We start from the raw sequence: 10,298 nt of genomic DNA on the forward strand, positions 1-10,298 counted from the left end.
AGTATGGTATGGTTCGATAATGAACCAGGCGGAAGTTGGTGAGCATGTGACATTTTCGGTACTGATGAGGATAGGGAGTGATTGCTAGTGCAATAAGGCACAGACAAGGAGCAACTCTTAGCAGGCTTCTAATGAAAGAGACACATGAATGAATAGAATATACACCAGAATGAGAGGTATAATACTACACAATTAATGATAGCTTAAAGAAATTAATTACTACTACATATACAAACAAAATGCTAGATTCTCACATCACATGAATGAACTTATTAAATATTTATATTGTCATTCTTTTGAAGATCATAGGTAAAAAAGAATTTTGAAAAAATATATTTTATTCTATCTCCTTTGATATACTTTTCTTTTAATTGAGTAATACACGCAAAATTATCTTCACATATGGTTGTTGGAGTCATTTTTCTCAATTATAAACCACAAGTTTCTCGCACATATTGAATCATAAATCTCAACAAGATGCGTACTTGACTTGCCTATTGTAATGCAAAAATTTTGCATTATTAGATGATGTCACGCTCTTAGAATACTATCTAGCAAGTGTACTAGGTAGTTGCAGCAAGTAACAAAATTTAGAATTTTTGAGTTTTGAGTATCGTTCTCAAGAATTGGATCAATTAATTACACCTTCACAAATCAATAATTATTTGAGCTAAACAAAATTTGAAGAAGTTTTTAACATATGAGAACCAAACAATAAAGTGCAGTAAAATGCATAAGTAACAACAAAATAGAGTGACAAATTTAGGAAATGAAATGACTAATCAAATGTAGTTAGAGTTGAATTCACCAATTTGTCAATTGAAAAACTAAATGTAATCTACACTCTAAGTTCCTTAATTGATTGATGATCAATTTCACTAAGATAATCAAAGTTCAATTCCTTGACTCAATGATCCTAATGTTCAATTAACTACCCTAATTTCTTAGGTGTAAATCAATCAAACATTGTATTAGGTCTTAGAAAGTAAGAGATCACAAGATTATGAATGCTTATTCCTAAGATATCAATAACCTTGACATTCAATTAGATATGAAAAATTAACTCAACTTCTATTGATAAAAATTCTCTAAGTTCAATTCAATTGAATAGTTCATCCAAGTCTTAAGCCTTATTCCTCTAGGTTTGAGCCTTGAAATTCTCTCCTAATCCTCTCTCTCACACTCTCTAAGAATATGGAAAAAAATTGAGAAAAGATCCTAAAAATTCTGAGTTTTTGGCTATTTATAACTTTCCCGCGCTTGTAGTGTAGCTACTTTTACGCGCAAAGTCTTTCTCATGACAACATTCTAGAGTGACTACTTTGAGCCCTGAAAGTAGCTACACACATGCTATTTGTCATGACAGCGCTATAGAGTGACTACTTTTTGCTTTGAAAATAGTTACGCTAGATTATTTCTGCAATATAGCTCCTCTAGTTGTCACTTTTGCTCCCAAAAGTGGCTACTCCATGGCATTTCTTCTCAAAAGCCTTCAAAGTGACTACTTTCACCCTAAAAAGTAGTTACAAGCACCATGTCATTGCTTTAATCTTTTTGTAGTGTTGTTTACTCTTAACCCTAAAAGTGGCAATGTGATGTAACATATTTTATGTTTACATTTATAGTTTTATTTTGATTTCTAAATACTTTTCATATATTTTATTTTTAGAGTTTTTATCATTTTCTAGTTATTTGAATAAATTAGGCTTGTTACAAATGAATGTTTTAATTTTGTATTTTTGGTTATTCTAACCTTTAACTACTATTTTGGTCATTACATTTTCTATAGATATCGCTTTTGGCTGATTTCAGTTGAATTAGATTCTACATATCCTGGACTTCAAAATGCATATATAGATAATTGGATTTGTAGTTCTTTTCAATTTTCTATGATTTTTTTATGTTGATGCATATTTGTTGAATCTTATATGCAGAATTACATTTAGACACTTGTTTTTAAATAATTGTATTTGGGCTTTTAGATATAATTGAGACCCGAATTTTGGCCATTTAGTTTACCTTAATCAGAGTCTATAAATAGACCATTGAGACTCTGAATTAGTGTGCAAAATTTGATATTTTGAGTTTTTGAGATTTGGCTCTTAATAAGAATCCTTAGTTTTACCTTTTTTGAATTTCACTCATCTTTCTCTCATTCTTGCTTAGTTTAAGTGCTTCGATGGAAGGCTAAACCTCTTTTTGAATCCTTTCAAATTTGTGAATGGTGATTATGATTAACTTTTTTGTGGTTAGAATTTAAATTAGGATTCCGTTGATATTCTGACATGATAATTAAATTTGGATTAGGTTAAATAATAATGATGTAATTCGCGATCTGGTTTAATTAGGTTATTCGATTGATTAAAATCTTTAGATAATGTGATAATCAGATTTACAGGCATTTGAGATTCTGTGGATTGATAATTTTTTAATCTATCTTTTTTTTTAAGTCAATTGCGTTCACGGTTTTAATTTTATTGATTGATTACCTTCTCTTGTTTTAAATTTTGCTCTATTGATTTTTGTTAAATTCTTCCATTTAAATTTTTATTTTGATAAATTGCTTTGATGATCCTTGAAGGACAACTCTAGTTGCTTGCCTCATGCTATAGTAATTAGGTTTTTATTATTTTGACTCGCATACGACCGTGGACCACTACACACATGATGATTCTTTTAGCTAAGCTCTGTAGTTGCCACTCTTGGTCTCAATAGTGGCTACATGCACTATGCACCTCTTAAAAAGCCTTCAAAATGACTACTTTTGACACAGAAAATAGTTACACTCACAATACTTCACTCTATAAGTCTCTGAAATGCTTACTTTTTGTACTAAAAGTAGCTACGCCCAGTTCTCAATTGAATTTCAGACCTTTAAAGTGTTCACTTTTTGCTTCTAAAGTGAAAATGCTCTAGCCCAATTGACCTCTTAATGCCTTTAACTCATATGTTTTTCTTTAGAATCTCCTGCAAAACTAATTCAACAACAAAATTTCATAAGAATTCTATTAAATCCAAACAATTTGAATTACTAAAATTAAATATTGAATTTATTGAAAATTATACATTTTTGTGCAGTTTTCACCTTTCAAATTACTTTTTTTTTATTAAAAAGATCCTAAAAAACTAATTAAAAACCTATCAAAATCTAGATTTATTAGATGATATAGCCATTCTAGTTTGCTTAATAGATTACGATAAAATGGTTATACCACCACATGTAAACAAATAACTCATTTGTGATATACCATTACAAGGGTCAAACAAATAGCCTATGTTTGCATAACTAGTTAAGTCAGACTTAGATTCATTTGACTAAAATAAATCCATATTCATCGTACCTTTAAGGTAACAAAATATATGTTTAACTTCACTCAAATATCTTCTTGTAGGTGAATAATTATATCTTACTATTAAGTTAACAACAAATGATATATCAGGTAGTGTATGACAAGGAAGATACATTAGTGCTTCAATTGCACTGAAATAAGGTACTTTAAAACTAATTAGTTCTTTATCCCTCTCTTGAGATTTGAAAGGATATTTGTTTACCTCTAATGACCTTTTAACCATTAGAGTACATAATGGATGTGATTTATCCATATAAAATTGTTTTAACATCTTTGTTGCATAAGTTTCTTGATGCATAAAAATTCTACTTTTTACATATTCAAGTTATAATCTAAGACAAAACTTTGTCCTTCCAAGTCCTTCATCTCAACTTCTTTCTTTTAGGAATTTATTATTTTTTGAAATCTCATTAGGAGTTCCAATGATATTTAAATCATTACTATAAACAATAATTTACAAACTCATTATTTGATCTCTTATAGAAATGCATGACAAATAGGATCAATTTTATATCCTTCCTTCAACAAATAATTTCTAAGGCAATTATATCACATTCATCCATATTGTTTGAATCTATAAAGTGATTTATTCAATTTGATTGAATAACCTTAACTGAAATTTGAATTGTATGCTTCTGGAAAATTAAAAATTCAGGTAGTTTTATATAAATGTCATTATCAAGTGAGTTATACAAATAGGCTGTAACAATATCCATTAAATACAAATCAAGTCCTTCATGTATTGTTAAACAAACTAAGTATCAAAAAGTACTTATATCCACTACAAGTGACTATGTTTCTTCAAAATCAATGTTAGGTCTTTTAAAAACCTTGGGCAACAAGTCATGCTTTATATCTTACAATTTCACTTTTTTCATTTTGTTTTCACACAAAAATCCATTTATATCCAACTGTCCTTACATCTTTAGGTATACGAACTATAGGTCCAAAATCTTGGCATTTTTTAAGTGACTTTAATTCTTCCTCAGTTGCATCTTTCCATTTCTATTGATTCTACATTCATTGTTTGATCTTGGTTCATTATCCTCTATATCAGTTACACATTCAATAAAATATCATTGATGTTGACTTCATTTTGATTACATTGTATTTTATTCATGACATAATTTTATTGAGATATCTTTATTTTCATGATTTTCAAGTATTTATGTTTCTTTAGGAATTGAAATATTAACTATGATTTATGACTCTTCTAGAGTCTTTACATCCTTAATTTAGTCGCCTTGATTCATTACTCCTTTTCTTTTTTTGAGAGTTTTCATCTTTTGAGCCAAAAGGTCTACCACACTTTGCACATGAGTTAGACTCATTTGTAACAGCAGACTGTCCAATTGAAACATCAATTTTGATTGGAGCATTAGTAGTTGACACATATGATACAGTCATCGTTTTTAGATTTATAAACACATTTGGTAGTTGGTTGGTTAAATTTTACAAATGAATTATCTTTTGAACTTTCAATTCACATTGTTTTAATTTGAGGATCAAGATGAGAAAAAAAATAATTTATTCCAATTGTCTCACTTTTTCCAAATTTTATGTTTCCCCCTAAAGTAGTTAAAATTTTCCTCAAAAGCTTGTTATTTTGTTTAACAAGGAGACAAGAAATTAACTTAATATTTTTGAAATTTTTTTCACATATTGTTACTGAAGGAGCACATTAGATGCATGAAAAGTGGATAAATTTTTTCTAACATATCCTCATTAGTACTCCACATAATATTAATTAAGATATGATTCTAAATAATGTTGAATTATGCTTGTTAACAATTTTAAAATCTTGCAAGTGTAAATGTGATGAATCGTAGTTCTTACCTTCTCAATTCTGCCATAAATATTTTTAATTCAGTCTTGGATCGCTAGATACGATTCTGGATAATTCGCATGTGATAAGTTCATTACTCGTGCGGTCTCAAAATATTTGTTCGTGTAGTTCAGACTTTCAAGATTGGATTGAAAAGAATCGTATTGAATTGATTAGAGACGCATGTTTAACGATCATTTAAAGAACTGAGATTAAAGATATGTGTTTTTTAATTTGAATTAAAGAATTTGATTGAGATTTATTTCAAAACTAAAATTGTTAAATTGTAGATCGATCGCTTTTGGTTTATTGAATTTCTTTGTGTTTTAATTTCTTAATTACGTTTTTTCTTACATTCAAAATTTTTCCTAATATTTTGTGTTTCATTTTTAGCGTTTGTAACTGAGATCCTTGAGAGAACAACCTAGTTTTGTTTCCTAATTTACTGTATTTAAATTACTTCTTATTTAACCGAGTAGGACATCAATCAAAATGCATCCAATCATAATGAGCTTTTAGTAAAATGACTAGTTTTTTGTGATCATATTTGTTTTTAAAATTTTTCTAAAGCACAATGAATCTTTTATCATGAGATATTCATTTTCTAGTCCTTCATAAAGGTGGTAACAAACAAAAATCATAGCTTTAACCTAATTCTGATTAAATATTTTTTTTTCTTCTTTAATAGTATTTTGAAGACCTTTCACATTTAAATAAATTTCAACATCTAATAGTCATGATAAATAATTTTTTTTCATAATAGCAAATATAACAAATTTGATCTTCGTAAAATTTAACATATTTAGTACTATCATAAAGATATACAATTAAATAAATATCTTTTAAATATTATAATAATTAAAAATAAATATATATATATATATATATCTATATATATATAAATTTAAACATTCAATTAATAAATAAAACAATAAACATTTTTAATTATGGTGATGAAAGTAATCTAAAATTACTGGTAAATTTTTTTGACACAAATTTATAAAACTAATTTAAATTAAAATAAATAAGTTATGATATATTTTTATATAAAAATAAAAAATATCATATCTTTTTTAAAATCGTCCTTTTCTTAGTATTAAAATTTTATACTGATAACGTATTATAAAATTAATATAAAATTATGATAAATAAATAAATAAAAGAAAAAATAATGTTAAAAAAATTATCTTAATTTTATTTCACTATTATTAATATAAATAAGATATTTTATTTATAAATCTAACTACACAACTCACGAGTTTAATTACTTTAAATTTGGATTAAATAAATATTTATAATCTTTTAAATTTTAAGCAATATGAAAACATTCAGCGGTAATAATTTTAAACCCTAAAGTCTAAAGATGATGAATTTAGCCTAACAACAGTACGAATCACGCAGTAAAAAGTATATAAAAAAAAAAGTAAAAAGTGTAAGTTACTATATTATCACTTATCCATTATATTTTGAAGGATAAGTTATCCCTGCTATTATTTACGTGACGTTAAAATAGTGAAATTGTAAAATGAACTAAATTTACAGACATGGAATAGGATTCTGTTGAACAAAGATATTATATTGTCCTTGTGTGGTGTGCCTAATTCAATTCCACGTGCTCCTCTCCTTTCTCAAAAAGAACACACGACACGTAGACACATCACCGAACTATCACCACACACACTCTCTCTCTTCCCTTCTAAAAACCTTTGTCCTTTTGCCTTCCAGCTTCAGTCGAAGTCACACACTCTCTCTCTCTATCTCGTAGGTCCCTTCACTTGCATCTATATCCAAACGGTGATCGGATCCGGTGCGAGCAGCACCATCACGCAGGATGCAGTACAAGAACCTTGGGAGATCGGGTCTGAAGGTGAGCCAACTCTCGTACGGCGCGTGGGTGAGTTTCGGAAACCAACTGGACGTGAAGGAAGCGAAGTCGCTCCTGCAGTGCTGCCGCGACAACGGCGTGAACTTCTTCGACAACGCTGAGGTGTACGCGAATGGGCGGGCCGAGGAGATAATGGGCCAGGCCATTCGGGAGCTGGGCTGGAAGCGCTCCGACATCGTGGTTTCGACGAAGATCTTCTGGGGCGGGCAAGGCCCAAACGACAAGGGCCTCTCCCGCAAGCACATCGTGGAAGGCACCAAGGCCTCCCTCAAGCGCCTCGAAATGGACTATGTCGACGTCATCTACTGCCACCGCCCTGATTCCTCCACCCCCATCGAGGAAACCGTGAGGGCCATGAACCACGTCATCGACAAGGGTTGGGCCTTCTATTGGGGCACCAGCGAGTGGTCCGCCCAACAGATCACCGAGGCCTGGGCCGTAGCCCAGCGACTGGACCTCATTGGCCCAGTCGTTGAACAGCCTGAGTATAATCTCTTGTCCCGACATAAGGTACCCATCATATTAAATAATAACAAAACTCGCTCTTATCAGATTATTTGATTTGATTTGATTTGATTCCATGCCTATGTAGGTGGAAGCTGAGTTTCTTCCTCTTTACTCTAACTATGGTTTGGGACTCACTACTTGGAGCCCTCTGGCTTCTGGAGTGCTCACTGGCAAATACAAGAAAGGAGTTATACCGCCAGATAGTAGATTCGCATTGGAAAATTACAAAGTATTTTTTTCTTCTTCTTTATTTCGATTATTCCACTCTATTAAAATACAAGTTTTGATACTCACCAATTAGTCCTTATACTTCTAAACAAAAATTATGTTTTACAGTTGCTATAGTTACTGTTTTTGTTACGGTTGAGAACTCGATACTCTGCAATTTTCTATAACAAAATTGTAAGGTTGAGATTAATTTTAGCATATATTTCAGCTGCATTTAATGTGAGGTTAAGATTATCATTTCCGGTGTTTTCGTAGAATCTGGCAGCTCGGTCGCTGGTTGATGACGTGCTGCGGAAGGTTGATGGATTGAAACCAATAGCGGATGAACTTGGCGTGCCGTTGTCACAGCTTGCGATTGCGTGGTGCGCTGCTAATCCTAATGTTTCATCTGTTATCTGCGGTGCTACCAAAGAGTCTCAGGTTAGTTCTTTTCCCTGTGTGATTTACAAATTAGGGAGAGTAATTGTTGTTCTGTTGTTGAAATTAAGGCTTTCCATTGTGGTGTGAGGAACTAAACTGTTTGTTAAGATTATTTGCTTCAGATGTCTATGCCTGTGTTATTCTTCTTTATGCTTTCCCTGTTGTCTTTGCTTGTTATTTACTTTTTTCTTCCTTGATTTCTTAGATGAAATGATGAATGCCTGTTCTTTTGGATTTTGTGTGGCGTTAGTGTCGAAAGGTTTTCTCCACTTTGTTACTAAAAGGGTATTGTTTGGATTGCATTGTGCTCTTTTGCTAATGTTATGATTTATGAAGACTTCTAAACTATCAGTGAAGGAAGCTTGAATCAAACTGAGAGGTTGAAGATTTTAACAAATGGTCTTAAAGAATTAACATCGAATTGGACCCTGATATATACTGCTTCTGGTTTTTTTGCTGTTGGTGTTTAAACTGTATTATGCTCTGCTCTTCCCTACATATCTTTCCAGTGACATTCAATGCAACTATTCCTTCAAAAAGTGAGGAGGGAAGCCTTTAAATATATTATGTTTAATTTGGAAGCAGAAGAAATGGTAATGGTAGGGGAAAAATCGTAATTAGGGTTTTGAGGAGGAAAAAGAATTGAGTCTTAAACAAATTTCTCTTCTCGAAAGCTACTGTGTTGAACTGAGAAATATAATATGGATGGATTATATTGCAATTAGCAAATTAAATATGTTCTAGTGGCATTTATTCAGGTTTGAATTGTAAATTGCAATGAACAAATAAATTGGACATGGACAAAATTAAGGCGATTAATCACCGAAAGATGCGTAGTTTGCATGATCAAGCAGTTAACAGAAAATCAATGTACGCAGTAGGGAGTAGGGACAAGAAGCAGAAGTCCTCCTGACTATATATAAAGAATATTTTATGTTATATGTATAACTTTTGACATTATTTTGTCATCCTAAAGAGGATTGGAAATATATTGTATGTATAGGCAATAAAATAATTCCTTACATATTCCACTACATGCACAATTATAACTTGCCTCCATGCCTGCAAGATTTTATGATGTTTCCCTTTACTTTAGAGACATGAAAACAATTAATTTCATTCTTATTTTGAGGTTTATCTTGCTTGCCAGAATGTAGTTTTTCAATGTAATATTCTCTTCTTTTTTTTTTTTTTTTTTGCTTAGATTCAAGAGAACATGAAAGCAGTCGATGTCATTCCATTACTTACTCCTGTTGTGATGGAAAAGATTGAGGCTGTTGTTCAAAGCAAGCCAAAGCGCCCTGATTCATACAGATGAACTGCAAGGTTTTCATTCTCGGATGCATCATATATATGCATTAAGTGGGAGGCTCCGTCATCCTGGTGCACTGGAGTGGAAATTCTTGGTGAAATTAATTGGTGTGATTGATGTGATTTCCCCATGGCGACTTTTTTTGTCTTTGTTTTTCTTTATGGTATTTTAATTATGCCTTTTCTTGGGTTTGAAAGCCTTCCAAATTTATTTTAGGAGCAAAGGATTAACGACTTGAAATTTAGGTTTTACATTATTTTTGCTTATTAAAATAACAGATTGGCTTGGATGGTTTTAATTTTTTTTCTCGTGTCAAACTATAATTTTGGATTTTGGGAATTGTTTTTTGTTGATCCTTATTCAGGTAGTTAGGTTTATTTGGTGGGATATGACATGGTTCATGTAACACCTTAAAATTTTATTACTTCTAAATTAATTATTAATCATACTAATTTAAATAAATTAGAATTAGATAATATATAAAATGAGAAAAATTAAAATATATTTAGTAAAATTTAATTGTAAAACAGATGAATTATTGAAGAATCGAGTATTGTAATTATAGGGTGATTTAATTTTAGCAGAAATTAATTATTAAAATTATTTTAAATAATTTTAAACTATCTAAATTAGAGATTACAAATAAAAAAAAAATTAAATACAAGTTGTAAAATTAGTTAAAAAGATTAAAATAATTTTAGAATAGGCTTAAGATGATAATTTAATTTCAGCAAGAAAATGAACATAAACAATTTTAAAATTTTTATAGCA

The 10,298-nt window shown here is 30.6% G+C and overlaps 1 protein-coding gene across 1 annotated transcript; it reads left to right on the top strand.

Annotated features, from left to right (window-relative positions):
- The first annotated feature begins 6,905 nt into the window (after positions 1–6,905).
- Positions 6,906–9,877, top strand: LOC113872803 (probable voltage-gated potassium channel subunit beta). The gene is made up of 4 exons (XM_027510630.1): positions 6,906–7,570; positions 7,653–7,796; positions 8,051–8,215; positions 9,420–9,877. The coding sequence occupies exons 1-4, from the start codon at positions 7,007–7,009 to the stop codon at positions 9,531–9,533; spliced, it is 987 nt and encodes a 328-aa protein (XP_027366431.1). The 5' UTR covers positions 6,906–7,006; the 3' UTR covers positions 9,534–9,877.
- Positions 9,878–10,298: the final 421 nt, after the last annotated feature.

This window comes from Abrus precatorius, unplaced genomic scaffold (assembly GCF_003935025.1).
Source record: "Abrus precatorius isolate BTA unplaced genomic scaffold, Abrus_2018 Scaffold7, whole genome shotgun sequence".
In the NCBI taxonomy this organism is placed as follows: Eukaryota; Viridiplantae; Streptophyta; class Magnoliopsida; order Fabales; family Fabaceae; genus Abrus; species Abrus precatorius.

Bases quoted from the DNA above. Each gene is read 5' to 3' on its own strand.
- LOC113872803 (XM_027510630.1), top strand. From the start codon at position 7,007: ATGCAGTACAAGAACCTTGGGAGATCGGGTCTGAAGGTGAGCCAACTC. The intron at 7,571-7,652 runs GTACCCATCATA...ATGCCTATGTAG, and splicing joins ATCTCTTGTCCCGACATAAG to GTGGAAGCTGAGTTTCTTCC. The intron at 7,797-8,050 runs GTATTTTTTTCT...GTGTTTTCGTAG, and splicing joins TCGCATTGGAAAATTACAAA to AATCTGGCAGCTCGGTCGCT.